At 44.3% G+C, this 16,790-nt stretch overlaps 4 protein-coding genes across 4 annotated transcripts; 2 read left to right on the top strand and 2 right to left on the bottom strand.

Annotated features, from left to right (window-relative positions):
• The first annotated feature begins 2,128 nt into the window (after window positions 1–2,128).
• LOC111070278 (mucin-5AC) lies at window positions 2,129–7,677 on the top strand. Its single transcript, XM_022360726.2, has 6 exons — window positions 2,129–2,287; window positions 2,547–2,734; window positions 2,791–4,355; window positions 4,428–6,443; window positions 6,501–6,625; window positions 6,690–7,677. The coding sequence occupies exons 2-6, from the start codon at window positions 2,626–2,628 to the stop codon at window positions 6,850–6,852; spliced, it is 3,978 nt and encodes a 1,325-aa protein (XP_022216418.2). The 5' UTR covers window positions 2,129–2,287; window positions 2,547–2,625; the 3' UTR covers window positions 6,853–7,677.
• Window positions 7,678–7,767: 90 nt separating this feature from the next.
• Window positions 7,768–9,727, bottom strand: LOC111070279 (WD repeat-containing protein 55 homolog). The gene is made up of 2 exons (XM_022360727.2): window positions 9,495–9,727; window positions 7,768–9,432 (listed from the first exon to the last, which is right to left on the bottom strand). Exons 1-2 carry the CDS (start codon window positions 9,500–9,502, stop codon window positions 7,950–7,952), a joined length of 1,491 nt encoding a protein of 496 aa, XP_022216419.1. The 5' UTR covers window positions 9,503–9,727; the 3' UTR covers window positions 7,768–7,949.
• Window positions 9,728–9,829: 102 nt separating this feature from the next.
• On the top strand, window positions 9,830–14,664 carry LOC111070277 (Bloom syndrome protein homolog). The gene is made up of 4 exons (XM_022360725.2): window positions 9,830–10,081; window positions 10,133–12,036; window positions 12,094–12,916; window positions 12,976–14,664. The coding sequence occupies exons 1-4, from the start codon at window positions 9,991–9,993 to the stop codon at window positions 14,220–14,222; spliced, it is 4,065 nt and encodes a 1,354-aa protein (XP_022216417.2). The 5' UTR covers window positions 9,830–9,990; the 3' UTR covers window positions 14,223–14,664.
• Window positions 14,252–15,625, bottom strand: LOC111070280 (thiamin pyrophosphokinase 1). The gene is made up of 3 exons (XM_022360728.2): window positions 15,279–15,625; window positions 14,674–15,198; window positions 14,252–14,607 (listed from the first exon to the last, which is right to left on the bottom strand). Exons 1-3 carry the CDS (start codon window positions 15,586–15,588, stop codon window positions 14,462–14,464), a joined length of 981 nt encoding a protein of 326 aa, XP_022216420.1. The 5' UTR covers window positions 15,589–15,625; the 3' UTR covers window positions 14,252–14,461.
• Window positions 15,626–16,790: the final 1,165 nt, after the last annotated feature.

Below are 16,790 nucleotides of genomic sequence, written 5' to 3'. Positions count from 1 at the left end.
GTCTTTCTTTTGGATTCTCTTTTGGGCTTCTTTCGTAAGAAATATTTTAAATATTATATATTACTAGCTGACCCGGCAAACTTCGTACCGCCTAACAGTCAATGAATGTCGTGTTACCTTTTAGCTGAACTAATTTAGGCTTTGATGAACGTAAAACAATGATACAAAATAATATATTTATATAGATAGAAACAAAAAAGTATTTTATTATGATGAATGATGATGAAAACATACATACAGAATGAGAATAAAAAAAAAAAAAAATAAAAAATAATAATTAAGTACTTCAAACTCATGTCAGAAAAAAATGATTGAAAACTATGTTGTGCAGATTGGGAAAAAAAAAATAAAACTCGGATTAATTCATTAATAGGATTTTCATTCAAGCACTTTGTGGTAAACGACATTCTTTGTTTTTTGGTAATAAAGCGGATGGTTTGCCGACACGTGAGCATGCCACGTACAATTGACCATGAGAAAAACATGCATTTTCTAGATTGAGGCCACAAATAGTCAAGGATTGGCCCTGTGATTTGTTGATCGTCATGGCGAAGGCAAGACGAATCGGGAATTGAATTCGTTTAAACTCAAAGGGCATATCCGTTGGGATCATCGGAATCCTTGGAATAAGAACTTCCTCATCTTTAAATTTTCCTTTAAGTATCGACGCGTTAATCACATTGCTCATCAGTTTTCTTATCACCAAACGCGTTCCATTACACAGTTTTGGTTAGTTTAAATTTCTAAGCATGATGACTACCGAGCCAACTTTAAGTTTTAAATTGTGCGGTGGTAAACCAGGCACATCCAAGGAGTTTAAAAATTCAGTTGGATAATTAGTGGCTTCTTCTTCGTTTGTTACACAGTCGATAGATTTGAATGAATACAGAGTACCTACGATTTGATTTTGAATTATAAAATTGAGGTCATCTACATCTTTATTTTTAGCGGCCAAAATTGCTCGCTCACTTAACCATTTAGTATTTTTGTGGTTAGCAATGATATCCGGGAATACTCTGTTGATAAGCTCGTCTTTTGATGATACGAAATTGCAAAAATTTGGAGGAAATGAAATCAAACCGCTCGATTTGTCAACAGGAACACGGCCATTACCGATAGTCAGCAATTGCTTCGAGAAATCATCAGCAGATAGATCGTTCAACAATGCAACTCTCATATTTACAGACAGTTGAAGTTTCTTTACATATCGCCACAGATTTGATGCTTTGAGGCAAGCGTTTATTTCGTCGGCAGCAGTAGATCTTGGAATGACTGGTAGTGTTTGTCGGAAATCGACAGATAATAAAATCATTGCACCACCAAAACATCTCGAGTCATTGCGCTGTTCTCGTGCAATTTCTCGTTCTCCATCAGATAATTGACTCGCGATATTCCGTTGCCTAATTGCATTACGGCTTCGCTGGGAAAGATTAGATCTTCTAGGACGCGGCATTGTTATTAAAATGTGCACTCGCATAAAACCACCAAACTGATTTTTTATTCCCTAAATTCCGTTCCTTTCCGATGATTTTATGTTTTTACTGTAGAATAAATCTTAGGTATTATTTTCGGGAATTAAAAATTAAATAATTAATAAATAATTTTCGAAAAGTAATGTCTAAAACAAACAAATATAACAGTACCTGAACTTTTTAGACATTTTACAAAAAATAAATTTCTGAACGCACACATGATGTCTTTAGAAAAAAATAAAGTTGTGGCTTAAAGGTCTCAGCAACCAGGCCATAAGCTCCAAAAAAAAAAAAATAGTTAGACTATTTGACAGGATTGGACAACAAATTTCTGACATGTAATAAACAAATCAGCATCTATTGAAATGATTAAGTATTCATTACACATATCGAGTTTTCATTGTTTTTAAGATGTATTCTGCTATTCGGGACGGAAACAAATCCAACAAATCAAAAACCATGGCAATCGGTCCAGTCGTTCTCGAGTTATAAGTGTTGTAACAAACACGACTTTCTTTTATATATATAGATAGATTCATCTAAAAGTCGAATTTCATTCGTCATGTCGATATATGCCTTATATATCGGTATGTTGTATCGATACAGCACAGACATCCCATCCCTATGCATCTTCTAAAAATTAATAATAATAATTTTCGATGTTAAAAAGGGGTCCAGGTGGAGAAACAGCAGCAGGTGGGTCGAAAATTCCACAGCTGTTTGGATATCTGTGCGGTCTCCTGCCTAAAATTTATTAATTGTTGGGTGGACGCAAAATGGAGTGTGTATTTCATGGTTGGAGTAAAGTATTTTAGGTATTCATTCGGTTTTATGCACGTATTTTCACTTCCTTTTCAAGTGGCAGTTTAGCTTCTGTTCTGTTCGCCCTTTTCAAAAGTAATAAATCAATATTGCAATTTTGTTGTGCGTGCATGTTGTGCGGATGTGTATAAGAAGTACATAATATACATACATACGTATGTGTATATGTATAGCCAGCCCAGACTATTCTGTCGTACTATTTTCTTTACCTTTCACATCAAAACAATTGTATACTGTTGTGTATGTTTTCAGAACAGTTTGGCATATGTGTGTAAAACACATTCGGATTCCTTGTCATTCGGATTTTTCTGAAAATTAAGACACAAGCAGCATGGAAAATGACCAGGAAGAGTTTGAACACAGACATTTGCAGCACGCCCACCATCCACGAGTTTCCATGCCATACGGAAATGTCGGTCAGAATCCAGACCAGGAGACCCGTAAGGGGGAGTCGTAGCCAGTTAGGGGTAATACTAATATTTTTGAACCTTTTCAGATGGCGGCCCTTCGTATACTCTATACTCCATATATGAACAGCCGCGTGATACTATGGTCGGACAAGTCCTATCTGATAGTTACATGCTAATGGGCCCATACATGTCGACGCCCGAGTCGATTAGTAGCCGTGCTACCACGTTCCAGTCTCACACACCGCCTTCCTTTACGGCCCTGGTGGCATCACGTCGCGAAATAGCTAGCACCAGCTATAGGAACAGTTCTGGTCGCTGCGACAAATGCAGTTCTCTCACAACTTTGTGCCGCTGTCAGGTGGTTTCACCTGCGGCCAGCACAAGTCGGTACGCAGACCAGGTGCATTCCACTCAGACCCTGTCCCGAGAGTCACCGCATCAGTTCTTTGAGCTCCCCTCATCGTCGACATCGACTGTGTCTATGCCAACGACTACCGTAAACTCGAGTCCCGGGCTCATTCCAAATCCCATACAACAAAAGACTGAAACACTAAGGGAGCATTTGTCGTTGGATCAGGACAATGACAATGCAAATGCACATGCACATGGAGTGGTGGCCTCTGCCAACGGCACTTGGCCAGCTGCAGCCATTGAAGACTACGCAATGGATGCCTCCGCAGTGGTTTACGAGATGCCCTCCAGCTCGCTGCTGAGCAATAGCCCCTTTGAGGCCAGCAGTAGCAATATTCCACCGAGCTCTGGCCTTGCCAGTGTCTACGATGATGTGACATCCAGTGCTTCTGATACAGAGCATGTGCAGTTTGCCAACACCCGCACAACTAATACGACTACAACCACGTCGGCCATACAGGCTCATAAAAAGAAGGCGAATCAGGCAGCAAATTGCTCCGCAAACGGGGATGCTTCTTCCTCCTCTTTAGCCGCTGAATTGGATGCCACACCGAGCACAAGTGCGCAAGCTCGGCGACAGGCGACAAATTTATTCAATAGCTTCCAACAGCCCCCAAACGTGTTGGAGCCTGAGAACGATAGTAGCGGCGATGGCTGGGATCTTCGCATGCGTAATCCTCCTCCATCGAAACCGTCTGAACCTGTTGTAAGGAGCAACAACACCAAAAAAAACCTGACTGACCGGCATACAGATCATAACTACTACAATAGTCGCAAAGATGTGTCGAGGGCGCCTCCAGATAGCACTTTTGTGTCCGCAGCTTCTTGCTCTACTGCTACACACACTACCTGCAGTATGGATTATGGGTCTAGAGATCTTTGCAGGGCTCATCGACTGCGTCAGAGATCATCTGAGCCTGCTATTGCTGTGTCTCCTCCTTCCACTACATCGGATCAAGAGCAAGAGGAGGTTCAGCAGCTGCAACAACCACAGAGACAAGAACAACCAGCCCACCGCAGCTCCTTTGGTTCCAATGCGAACAGTGGTACTACTAGAAATCGTGTGCGTTCCATTGACGAGGTTGCGCCTCCACCCAGAAAACTCCCGCGCTTTGAGATAGAAGGTGCATCCTCTTCCAACTGCACCACAAAGCTCTCACCGACGAACTTTAATTCCTTTTTGCCAGGAAGGACAAGGCATCCCACCTATGCCGAGCCCGCGAATAGTTCCTTACAGCAGGTTAGTAATTAAAAAAAATTGCATACTAAAAATGCCCGTGCTATGTAGTATTATATGTTCCATCTCCAACAGACTTCAGCACAGACGCAGCAGCCTTTGAACGGATCTTGCGTAATTACCTATGTGGGTAGACCAAGAGAGAGGCAGTCGCCTGCCGATACACAGAATCAGCCTTCTACTTCGACGGGAAGGCGAAACAATTTGAACCGCGGTGATGTTGTGCTCACTGCTCCAGATCTGCAACTTGACGATTGGTCCTCAGACTCAAATGATGATGATGTGGTCTTTGTGCACTCGACACGAGAGCCAATACTCTCGATTGATTTGACATCTGATGATGACGCCGCCGTTAATGAAACACAACAGCAGCGAGCACGGGAATGGGCACGGGAACAGGAGCATGTGTGGGAACAGCCAAATTCAGCCATTGGGCTTCCCGCGGTCAGTGGCTCTGAAGAAAGACGTCCAATTTTTAACTATGCCTACTCCATTCCATATCCTCGAAGGGACCGCCGGACAGAGCCGAGCAATGCTGGCACCTCATTTGCCTTCTATAGCGGAGGTCTGCCGGATCGAACGGCCATTACGGATCACAACTACAGCTACGATCATAATCATACACAAACACCCGCTACGATGATGGAAGAGCCCGGTCCTGCATCAAGTAACTATTTTACGCGTCAAGGTCAAGGTCAAGGATGCACGCCTCGGTGTCCTACCTTGGACTCGCAGCGGTACTTTCAGCCGATCACTCCTCCATCCATGTGGCTCTTTGGAGCAGCGCCAGAGACCACCCCCACAGAGGGTTACAGTCGCATGCCCAGAACCGCCCCCACTACGACTTCTGGCTCCGAACAATCGGGTCAGCAGTCACGACGCAGACGGACAAGTCCAGCAAACGTCTACCACCGTTATCAGCCGTATTACGTGCCCCACTATGCGATTACTCCACTACCCACTGTTATGGAAGCAGTGTATTCGCCCACCCATCCCCATGGTCCGCCACATGGTCCTCCAAATCCGCATCCACACTATCAAGGCGGTCAAGGTGGGAGCAGTCGGAGCTCGTTAAGTGGCGCTATGAGTGCTGCAGCTGTGGCGGCAACAGCGGCTGCGGCACAGGCTCAATCCTTTAACGAGCTCTTGTCTCTGGCTAGTGCTCACAATGAGGCAGAAACAAACGTAAATAATCGATTAGACAGAGGCCAATCACCTCACCCAGTCGTGCCCCGAGCCCATCCCGTGGCCCATACTATTAATGCCCCCACTGTCGGTCTGGTTAGCCAACCACCGCCTGTGGCAACGACTAATGGTACTCTGGCAGCTGCCGGTGTCTCGCCTCCTCCACCGCTGGAAATGTATTCGGGTCGATCCACCATACCATACTGCGGCTCCCCGCCCTTTAGTGTGCGACGTTCGGAGGCCGCGTACAGCAATCGGCAGCACTATCAGCCGCAGCCGCATCAAGGTCACCAGGCTCCCCAAAATCAAATGCATGCTCACATTCATCCCCCTCATCGCGCAAGTGCCATTGTAGCCACTTCGCTGACTCCGGCTCCGCCATATCCGGTACATCAAAATCTGTGGTATCGCCAGCAGAGCATGCAGGAAATGCATCGTCGCCACATGACGCCCACACCCATTGATCTCTCGTCGAATGCCCCCATTTTGACCAGCAGTCTGCGGACACGCTACCTCCATAGCATTTGCAATTGCGTGCATGCTAGGAATGGCCCCGTCTCTAGCTTGGATCCGGCCTACTATCCTCCCTATGATGGCAATGCAAACGCTGCTGCTCCGTCCCAGCAGATTCCTTCTAGTGGTGGCCAGGCTACGTCCGTATCTGCTGCGCAGCCACAGCACTCTCAATCGAACATGCGACACATCCAAGTGCAACACCAGCAGCCTCAGGCCCAACAGCAGTCTCCGCCGGTCCTGCAGCATCTACAGCGTCAACGAGCAATCCATCATCATATGTTCCATCATCATTACTCGCCTTTGCATTTGGAAATTGGACTTGCAACACCACTGTCGCTCGGCTCACGGATACTGATTGGAGCACCACGCCCAAACCGTGGGGCATCTTTGGTGAGTGCACATACTGGTTTAAATAAAACGTTCGGCATCATGGTTATTTTCTTGTAGGAAACAATTGAACGAAATACCTTGCCCCACAAATACCGGCGTGTGCGTCGGCCTAGCGAATCAGACGAGGACGCGGAGAAGTGTGCCATATGCTTGTCTCTGTTCGAGATTGAGAATGATGTGCGGTAAGTTGACTATTTGGTGTTTATCAGTGCAGTGTTAATGCAAATGTATTTTATGCTGTTCTAGCCGCCTTCCTTGTATGCATCTTTTTCATACCGATTGTGTTGATCAATGGTTAGTCACCAATAAACACTGCCCGATTTGTCGTGTCGACATTGAAACCCACATGGCGAATGACGCACTCAACTCCAGTGGGGTCACTGATGCCGCCAATGCCGCCGCCTTATGACATTGTGTGCATGGAATCTTCATGTAAAACCTTTGGACTGAGTTCGCGAGGGCTAACTAACATCGTTATATAAACTAATTAGATAACCTTTGAAACACACGCTTTAAAATTTTTAAATCCCCGCCCCACGATACTTGAAGAAGGCGAAAGACTAATCAAATTTTCAGTGTTGCGTTTGAATATCAAAAAGCTAAGTTTGTTTGGCTCAACTCTCCCCCTTATACATATATAGTGTATAATTGTCTTAAGTGTTTTGGCGTATAATTTCCTATAAATATGTACAAATTGTCCACGTTCTGTGAAAAAAATTCTTGTGATAAGAATTTCATAAATGCTTAAATTGTTATAGCATAGAACCTCCCATAATGGGAAATAATTTTTATTTTGCCCATGCCCATGCTGTTGTTATATTTTTAATTCCCATAATTACAATTGTTTTTAAAAGCACCATTGCAAGCCGATAAAACTCTATATTGTTAGCAGTAAAATGTTTATGATAGAGCATTTGAATATTTAAGATATGTATCCCAAAATGACAAACGATTATGATTTAGTAAAATATTGTTTAACTTAACGATTTCCAAAATGGTCACTTATTTTTTTACGTTTTTAATTAAATTATAAATTTCTCGTTAACTTGACCCGATATAAAACTGATTCACTGCTCAAAATCTTATATCGTGCCATATAAGTGATTTTGATTCCGTACAGTTTAAAAGAGCTTGAGTAAGAAACATTTGCTATGTTTCAGACCTTGTATAATTGACTTATGATACCACTTAAGAAATTATGCTAAAAGTGGTCAAAGCTTCAATGTTTTCAATTAAAGTTCGATCAATATATGAATAAAAAATTAAATCAAGTCACCTGGAATGGTACTTACTTCTAGAAGAAAGGTTAAAAGACGTGATATTTTGATTCTGTTTCGTGAATTTATTTATAATCGGTAACAATTTATTGCGAAATTTAAATATCTCATCATTGTTAATATTGTATGAATGATTTCGTGCAAAATTTTAAAAACCTATAGCTAAGTGTTTTGGTAGGTCGAAACCCAATTTAAAATACGGAGAGATAATGCCTAGTAAAAAGCTCATCTAGGCCAAATTACTGGGTCCAGCGGCTGCGTCGTTCTTGCCCTCATTGTCCTCATCTTCTTTGGTTAGGTCGGAGAAAAAGTCCGACGCGTTGGTGCACTTTGAAGAGGGTAAGTTATGCCGCTTCTCCTTATAGGCATTGTGCTTATCATTATACTTGATGTCGCCAAAGTCCTCAAAATACTTGACGTTCCAGAAGCGTACATCGTTGTTGTGCGAAGATGAGGCCAGCAGTTCCCCACTGGTGTTGATGTCCAATGACTCAATAGGCATGTTGTGCTGACCGACAACTCCAAGGTTTCGGTAAGGTGTAATATGGCAAGCTCTTATATTGCCATCTTCTCCAGCCACACAAGCGATGCGATCGGTTATGGGTATCATGAGGCTTATGGGGCTCTTGATGCCAGGGTACATGTCGCAATGGTAGCCGAAATAACCCCAATTGTATGTATACAGTTTGCCCTTGGAGGTGCCCACCACAAGCTTAGAGCTGCCACGATAGATGCCCATACAGTTTAGCTCCTCCTCATACGGCTCTGATTGAACATATAGCTTTCGGGCAGCAATGTTAAAAGTAGTTAGATAGCCGTCGGCGCTCGTTGCCAGCAACAGTTTCTTCTGTTCGTTGGTTATCATTTGTGTAATTTGATCCTCAAGTTCCTTGAGCTCAAATATGGGGTTCTTGGTGCGCAGATCCCAGAGCTTCACTGTTCCAGCATCATCGCCAGAGGCAAAGAGGTTCTCGTCTAGAACATGCAGTTTGTTGATGGCATCTTCGTGGGCCGTCTCATATAGCTTTTTTAGCTTCTCCGTCTCGACGTCTGTGACCATAACACACTTATCTTTGGAGGCAGTCAGCAAGTAGCGGCCATCTTCAGTGAATTCTACATCACGACAGGCCTTGGAATGAACCTCGATAGTGCGGAGCAGCTTGTTCCCTTCGTTGCCGTACTCGTACAAATGGACATCGCCTATTATGGTAGCTAACGCAATGATATCTCGGTTGGGATGAAAGCAAATATCCGTGATGAAGTCTTCGAGCTTAATTTCTGGTGGGGCACTGCGAGGCTTCTTTATGGCAGCTATGATAGCACGCACGGTCTCGTCTGTCTCATCATCAACATCCAGATCAAAAGTGGCCGATTCGCCTGCGCTTCCGCATGGGCCATCGTCATCCTTGCGCCGTTTGGCGCTTGTGGCGCCTCCGCTACTGGCTCCTTCCGCCTCGTCTTCCTCTAGCATGGAGTCATCCGAGTCGGAGTCTTCCGCATTTGGATCAAAGCTGCTATCGCTAATGCTCTCGTTTTCATCGTCTTCTTGGCCTGGATCTGGCGCACCCATGTCTCCCAGATCATGTTCATCGATGTCGCTATCCGACTCGTTCAGTGCTTCCTGTTCGATCTCCTCTATGACACCAATTACCATATCGTCATCTAAATCATCAAGCTCATCAGCATCAGAGGGAGTCTTGAAGTGGTTACGCCTGAAATAAAGAAATGCGAATGAGTACGATATATCCGTGCTTCCGGTCGACTAAATACTTACGTATGCATACTATATAGTCGCTCAAATTCCCAAAATATTAATTACCACGCCACGCTTTGTTTAATAGATACCAAAGAAGCAAGAAGAAGAATAGAACACAACACATGTACCCTTCACAGCTGTTTGAGGCCTATGTATGCATATTTGGCCGTTTTAATGCTAGATTCTTTCATCAGTAGCCATAGCTAAAGTTGTCCCACCGAATAATACATTTTTATTTTATTATAATTAACGATAGTTGCATTAATTAACGCAACCTTCATTGACTTGAATTTTAAATAAGCGTAATTACAATTTTCAATACACTGACATCTCTGATCAGCTGACTGTACTCGCATGAGTCTGGTAGCACTGAATGTTTGCAAAAACAATTTCAGGGATTGCGCGCGTTTTTAGTGTTTATTGTTGAAATAATTTTATGTTCAAGGTTTAAACCATAGCTTAAGGTTTTTATTTGTATTTCTAAGTCCATTAACCGCAGTATAAGAACGTCACCATGTCTAAGAAACCCATGGCACCAAAAAAGCAGATTACACTTAGTAACTTCATCGGCTTGAGCAGTCAGACTCAAATACAAACTAAAAAGGGTAAGCAGCATGGCTTCTGTGTATTTATTCAAATCATTTATTTCGTTTTAGTGTCTGGTGCCAACAACCCAGTATGTAAAGTTTACAACCCCATATTTCTGGACTCCTCTTCTTCGGATGAGGATGACACACAGAGTTCCAGCACAAAAACCGAATCACAAGATGATTCCAATGCTACCCGAGCATCGGAAGAGCATCCTGTGGCCCTACCGGAGTCGCGATTTGCGCCACAGCCTGCAAATAAATCCGGTCTGAATGTTTTAGACGCAAATTTGGGTAAATGGCAAATAGTAGAGCCAAAAGTTTCTAAGGACGTATTGAAAAACAATGATCCCACTTTGAAGAAGGATGACCTGTCCGTGTCCGTCTCTAAGAGACTGAGTTCAGAATGGGTGAGGGATTTTCCCTCCCCACCATTCGAGGATACGAGTAATTGGCGAAGAGCAGAGACAAAAGTTTCTAAGGATGTATTAAAATATATTCAGCCCGCTTTCAAGGAGGATATCCCATCCGTCTCTAAGAAACTGCATTCAGAACGGGAAAGAGATGTGCCCTTACCTCCATTAATAGCAGCGTCAAAGTCCAAACTAAGCATGGTCTTTGATAACTCCCTGCCTGACTACTTGCGCGAACTGGCCCAAAATGACAATTTCACAGTAGATCCCAGACAGCAGAGTGTGGAGGCCCTCAAGGCTACGCTTAACTTCTTTCGCACCACTCACATTGACCTGATGGACAAATACTGTACACTGATTGATCAGATTCCAGCCATTCATTTTGAGGAAATATCCGGGTTCCAGCCAAACACATTTATTAAACTAAAGGTCATGCGGCAGAAATTCAAGGCACGATCGCAGCTATTGCAAAAAGCCCTAGAGAGACAGCAGTGCAATCGCAAGAACGAGCAGGAGGAACAGGATGACATGGAGCGGGAGGAGCAGGAAATCGAGGCTGAGCAAAATCGGGCAAAAGCAGCTAGCCATACAAATATGACCCCACAACAAAACAGCATACGCATGGCGCCTCTCAATAAACTCATGCATAATGATGTGGAACGCGAAAGTAAGCCGGATGAGCAGGGGATGCTGCGAAAACGGGAAGAGCTCATACACGATTTGTGTGAGGACCCGGAAGACGACTACTTGTCTCAGAGTATCCTTCTTGACGGAGACCTACCTGATGAGAAAATGAACGGGTACACGCAGGAAAATTGCGAGATGGATGATGATGATGATTTGGATGGACTTTTGGCCAGCATTGAAAACGAGCATCAGCAAATGCAGGGGCGCAAGTCAGAGTATAACGGCTATGGCTATAAAGATTTTGAAGCAGTGAAAATTAACCGCGAAGATAAAGGCTATAAAAACTTCGAGGCAGTGCCACTTAACCCTAAGGATAAAGGCTACAATGCCTTTGAGGCCGGAAAACCTAAGCCTAAGGAAACACCCAAAGCACTTTCTTTGGATGATGATGGGTTTCCTGAGTATGATGAAACACTTTTCGAGCAAATGCATTCTCAGGCTGCATCTGCCAGCATTACGGATCTAACTAGCCCCAGCTGCAGCAAAATTACTGATCTAACCGGTCCCAGCTGTAGTCGAAATCCACCCAGCCGGCCTCAACCAACCAATGCTCAAAAGGTATCAGGAAATTTTCATTCAAATGTGCATAATGATGGCATCACCGGCGAATTTGACGGACTACACTATGAGCATTCCACACGCTTAATGCACGGCTTAAGCTATAGCTTCGGCCTGAAGAGTTTTCGTCCCAATCAATTGCAAGTAATCAATGCCACATTGTTGCGCAATGATTGCTTTGTGCTCATGCCAACGGGAGGAGGAAAATCGCTGTGCTACCAGCTTCCTGCTATACTAACGGAGGGGGTGACCATTGTTATCAGCCCCTTGAAGTCGCTGATCTTTGACCAAACCAATAAACTGGCTTCGCTGGATGTAAGTATTAATGCCATAATTCTCACATTTGCTAACGCATGATCATATTTCAAACAGATCGTCGCCAAGAGCCTATCCGGCGATCTGGGGGTGTCCGATGCCATGGCCGTTTACAGGGACTTGGAATCACATCCTCCCATGGTCAAACTACTTTATGCCACTCCTGAGAAGATAAGCAGTTCTTCTCGCTTCCAGGACATATTAGACACTCTAAACGCCAATAATTACCTCAGTCGTTTTGTTATAGATGAGGCGCACTGTGTATCCCAGTGGGGTCATGATTTTCGCCCAGACTACAAGAAATTGGGAATTCTGAAGAAGCGTTTCCCCAACGTACCCACAATAGCCTTAACAGCAACTGCCACGCCTCGCGTGCGCTTGGATATTTTGTCGCAACTCAATTTGAAGAACTGCAAATGGTTCCTGTCGAGCTTCAATCGTAGTAACCTGCGCTATAAGGTGCTTCCAAAGAAAGGAGCGTCCACTATTGATGACATGAGCGCATTTATAAGGACAAAGCCAGCACACTCAAGTGGGATTATCTACTGCCTCTCGCGAAAGGAGTGCGATGAAGTGGCTAAGAAAATTTGCAAAGACGGAGTTCGCGCGGTGGCGTATCATGCCGGTCTCACGGATACGGAGAGGGAGAGTCGCCAGAAAGACTGGTTGACTGGAAAGATCAGAGTGATCTGTGCCACTATTGCATTTGGTATGGGTATCGACAAGCCCGATGTTAGATTTGTCCTGCATTTTTCGCTTCCGAAATCTATTGAAGGCTATTATCAGGAGGCTGGTCGGGCAGGGCGAGATGGAGATGTTGCAGATTGCATCCTATACTATAATTATTCTGACATGCTTAGACTCAAAAAGATGATGGATGGTAAGTTGCTCCGTTAATAAACACAGGCTTCTAGTAATTTTTTTAATGGAATATTCCAGGCGACAGAGCTCTTCAGTACAATGTTAAAAAAATGCACATCGATAATTTGTATCGCATTGTGGGCTACTGTGAGAACATAACGGATTGCCGGCGTGCCCAGCAACTGGACTACTTTGGGGAGCACTTCACCAGCGAACAGTGTTTGGAGAATAAGGCCACAGCTTGTGATAACTGCGTGAATAGGCGAGCCTATCAGCCAATTGATGCGCTGGAGCCGGCCAGAAAGGCGGCCCGTGCTGTCAAGGATCTATGCAGTGGAAGGTCGCGCTTCACGCTCCTACACATTGCCGACGTCTTGAAGGGCAGCAAGATTAAGAAGATCGTGGAATTCGGGCACCACAATACCCCACATCATGGATCTTTAAAGGACTGGGATAAGAACGATATAAATAGGTTGCTGCGCAAAATGGTTATTGATGGCTTCCTACGGGAAGATTTGATTGTTATGAATGACTTTCCTCAGGCATATCTATACCTGGGCCACAGCATAAGCAAACTAATGGACGGTAGTCCCGACTACCAATTTGCCACAATGCGAAAGGAGGCAAAAGCATCCATTGCCACTGTATCTGAGCCGGGAGCTGGGAGCAGCAATGATGGAAAGTCGAAGATGCGCGAAATACACGATCGCTGCTATACTGATCTTCTCGACTTGTGCCGCACCATAGCTAGTCAGCGAAACGTGACGATGGCTAGCATAATGAATATACAGGCTCTCAAAAGTATGGCAGAGATTTTACCACTGACTGAGAAGGACATGTGCAGCATTCCGCATGTGACGAGGGCGAACTATGATAAATATGGCGAGAAACTCCTTGAGATTACTTGTAATTATGCTTCGGAGAAGCTTCTGATGCAAGCCATTTTGGACGAGGAGCAGGAGCAGGCGGTTGCAGCAGCAGCACAGAAGTCGCGGGCCGGGAGCTCAGGTTGGAAAAACGACACTGCTGTGGATTGGCAGAAAGAGGTGGCATCGCAAGGTACCAGTGGAAGCGGTTTTGGTTCCTCCTCCCGCGGTGGAAAACGAAAGCGAACTTTTAAATCGGGATCAAGCAAGAGATTTAAAAGTACTTCAGCCTCTCCAGCGCCAAAAAGGACTACTGCAGGTAAAGGAGGTCGTGGCGGAAGAGCGACAGCTAAGCGCGGAGATAACGCAGCCGGAGCCACTTCTGCCTCTGGCTGGAAAAGTAAAAAAACAGGAAGCAGCTTTGGCTTTGACCTGATGCCTCCTCCAGGATCTGAGTAAAGCCATCGTCATATTTTAGTGAAACAAAAACGTGCTGATGACCATCATTTTTTCTCATTTCAACTTTCATTTTGTTTAACAGTAACAACATTGCCCTAGAGAATTAGACTTAGAAAAGTAAGCGCTGGACCCGCTTGCATCTTTGGCTGAAACAGCATAAAAACAAACTCGGTTTTGAAATTGCACAGACGTTGTGAATTTCAGTTCATTAAGTACTCAAACACTTTCATTACTGTCCCCTATTTGGCGGCTTGACGCAATTTTTCCTCAAAATCGTATGCACCCATTGACCATATTAAGTTTGCGTCCGTTTCCACTTGTACAAACTCTGTGGAGTAGGTGTTCGATGTACTGACCATGCCGCCAAACTCCATCTGTGTGTGATCTTCAAAACAAAAGAATCGCATTAAATAAAACTGTATGGATCTAAAGAATTCGTATACAAACATACATAGGTTCCACTTCAGGCCTGTCGTCGTAACATTGTGCGCCATTGATCCAACCGGCATTAGGGAGCACCATCGCTGAGTTTTCACCAGATCCAGAGGAACCTGTATCGTGTGCTTGCCAGGTCGCAGGAGCCACGTAATGGAGTCTCCGCTTAACAGAAACACATTGCAATTGTCTTTTTGAGCTTTATACAGGGTGTTAATATTGGCCATAACCTGATCGAGGCGCCCGGAGGTGTCGTGGAATACGACAACATCATGGATTTTACGCTGCGCCATCACTGGTTGAAGCACTGTGATGGCCTTGGTGAAATCTGTTGCATCTTGATCAGGAGTGTGTATTTTAGGTGTGGATTTAAAGAAATCGACTGTTTCCTCCGTTATTGAATCAAAGTCGCCTGTTATCACATCGAGTGGTTCGAGCGGCGCTGTTGCTGGCGTGCCCTTGGGCCTTTTGGCTACAGCTTGACCTAGCAAAAACTCACGCCAATGATTAGAGCCTCCATCAACGGCGCAACGAACGGCCGCTGCACAAAGGGGATAGAATCATTAACAACCAGAAGATTGGGGTTTGTATGCTCCAAGTGGAGAGACTTTCTTTAGTTACCATTCTTCCATAACGATTTCACCACGTGAGCCGGAACCTGAATCTGTCGATTAAGCACAACACACACGTGCCCGTTGTCGCCCAGCTTGAAGTTTTCGTTAATCATATGGCCTGGCGTCCATTTGAACTCTTTGGGGGGCACTGTGTGGTCCATTTGTTGTCGAAATCCAATTGTTGTTTTTGTGCAAAAGATGCGTTTATACACAAGAGTGCCAACCTGTGTGAAATGTCGGCCGCCATTCGTTATCGCCATTCGCTGGCGCCGCGAAATAATTTTTAAAACTGTATTGCGGTTGCATGCTGCTGCCATATTACGACAGCGTCGGGCGTGGAACTGAAAAAAAATGTACAATAAACTTGAAATAATATGCTCGGCCACCCGCTATTGTTTGATTTTCAAACCATTTTCATTTCCTTGTCGCACTGTACGATAGTTTTCAGAAATTCGATTCATCTTAGGGATGGACGCAATCTTTACGTTGTGGCGGTAAGTTTGAATTTAGCATAATCAGTTATAGTACTGGCTTAAGTTTAATATCAATGATTACATTTTGTCGTTGTGCAGAAACAAGACTCGAGCCTGTCAGAGAAAAAATGAATTTGGTAAAAATGAATTTCGCATTTTAGACCCTTGCATTAAAGAGCTACTTCATGTCTAATTTTCTAACTAATCTATCGTCCAAGTTCTGTTGCAAAGGGTAATGCCTTCCGCGTTCAGTGAATGGGGGTAGAAAGCTCCCCGACAGGAGGACAGTCGTCTGGAAACCAGACAAAATGGGGTGCGGGGCTGTAATACTTTTGTTCTTGTTGAACCTTCGATTCGACGTCAGCTGTATCAATATTGTTGCAGTTCATTCTGCTTTCTCTATACAAATACGGAAGTAATAGAGAAGCCAGTTGTAATGGGCATACATATATCCCCATCCATAGCGCCATCGGTGTCTGGGTTGTGATTGACTGTGGACCGACCATCCATTGATGCGGACTCTTTCTGGCTGCATACGTACACGAACTTGATTCAGACTTAAATTCAAAGTGCTTTATTAGGATGGTAATTTGGAGATTCACACGTAGGGAGCAGGATTACGGTTCTCTGTTTTTCACTGTGGGAATTAAGAGCGGGGAGAAATTCGGAAAAATTCGAAAGAAATTCGCACATGAAGTTGAAGTCGTGTAAAAATTGGAACCTCCCAACGCAGCCAAAAATAAAAAATTTTACTTTTAAAAATACCCTAGTGTTTCTGCGTGAGCATTCGTGTACGCACATGTGCCTGGCATATTTGTTCGCATTTATACAACTTTGAAATGAATTACATGAGTCGTCTGTTGGCGCTATGGTGCGTTTGCCATGCCCCGGGTGTCACAGCATTTATTTATGAAGCCCCTGCCGGGCTGCAAGATATTAACGATTGTGCACAGAGGCGGCAATCGTAAGCGTCGCATTCCTAAACTAATTGCAATGTAGTCTTGTACGTGTACATATGTATGTATGTACATACATATATCCTGTCT

This window comes from Drosophila obscura, unplaced genomic scaffold, assembly GCF_018151105.1.
Source record: "Drosophila obscura isolate BZ-5 IFL unplaced genomic scaffold, ASM1815110v1 contig_4, whole genome shotgun sequence".
NCBI lineage: Eukaryota > Metazoa > Arthropoda > Insecta > Diptera > Drosophilidae > Drosophila > Drosophila obscura.
Note: the sequence above shows the minus strand (reverse complement) of the source record. Positions and strands in the feature narration are given on the sequence as shown.

Coding starts and splice junctions, on each gene's coding strand:
- LOC111070277 (XM_022360725.2), top strand. CDS start 9,991: ATGTCTAAGAAACCCATGGCACCAAAAAAGCAGATTACACTTAGTAAC. Junction 10,082..10,132: donor TCAAATACAAACTAAAAAGG/GTAAGCAGCATG, acceptor ATTTCGTTTTAG/TGTCTGGTGCCAACAACCCA. Junction 12,037..12,093: donor ATAAACTGGCTTCGCTGGAT/GTAAGTATTAAT, acceptor TATTTCAAACAG/ATCGTCGCCAAGAGCCTATC.
- LOC111070278 (XM_022360726.2), top strand. CDS start 2,626: ATGGAAAATGACCAGGAAGAGTTTGAACACAGACATTTGCAGCACGCC. Junction 2,735..2,790: donor GAATCCAGACCAGGAGACCC/GTAAGGGGGAGT, acceptor GAACCTTTTCAG/ATGGCGGCCCTTCGTATACT. Junction 4,356..4,427: donor CGAATAGTTCCTTACAGCAG/GTTAGTAATTAA, acceptor CATCTCCAACAG/ACTTCAGCACAGACGCAGCA.
- LOC111070280 (XM_022360728.2), bottom strand. CDS start 15,588: ATGGCAGCAGCATGCAACCGCAATACAGTTTTAAAAATTATTTCGCGG. Junction 15,199..15,278: donor GAAATCGTTATGGAAGAATG/GTAACTAAAGAA, acceptor CCCTTTGTGCAG/CGGCCGTTCGTTGCGCCGTT. Junction 14,608..14,673: donor AGGCCTGAAGTGGAACCTAT/GTATGTTTGTAT, acceptor TTTGTTTTGAAG/ATCACACACAGATGGAGTTT.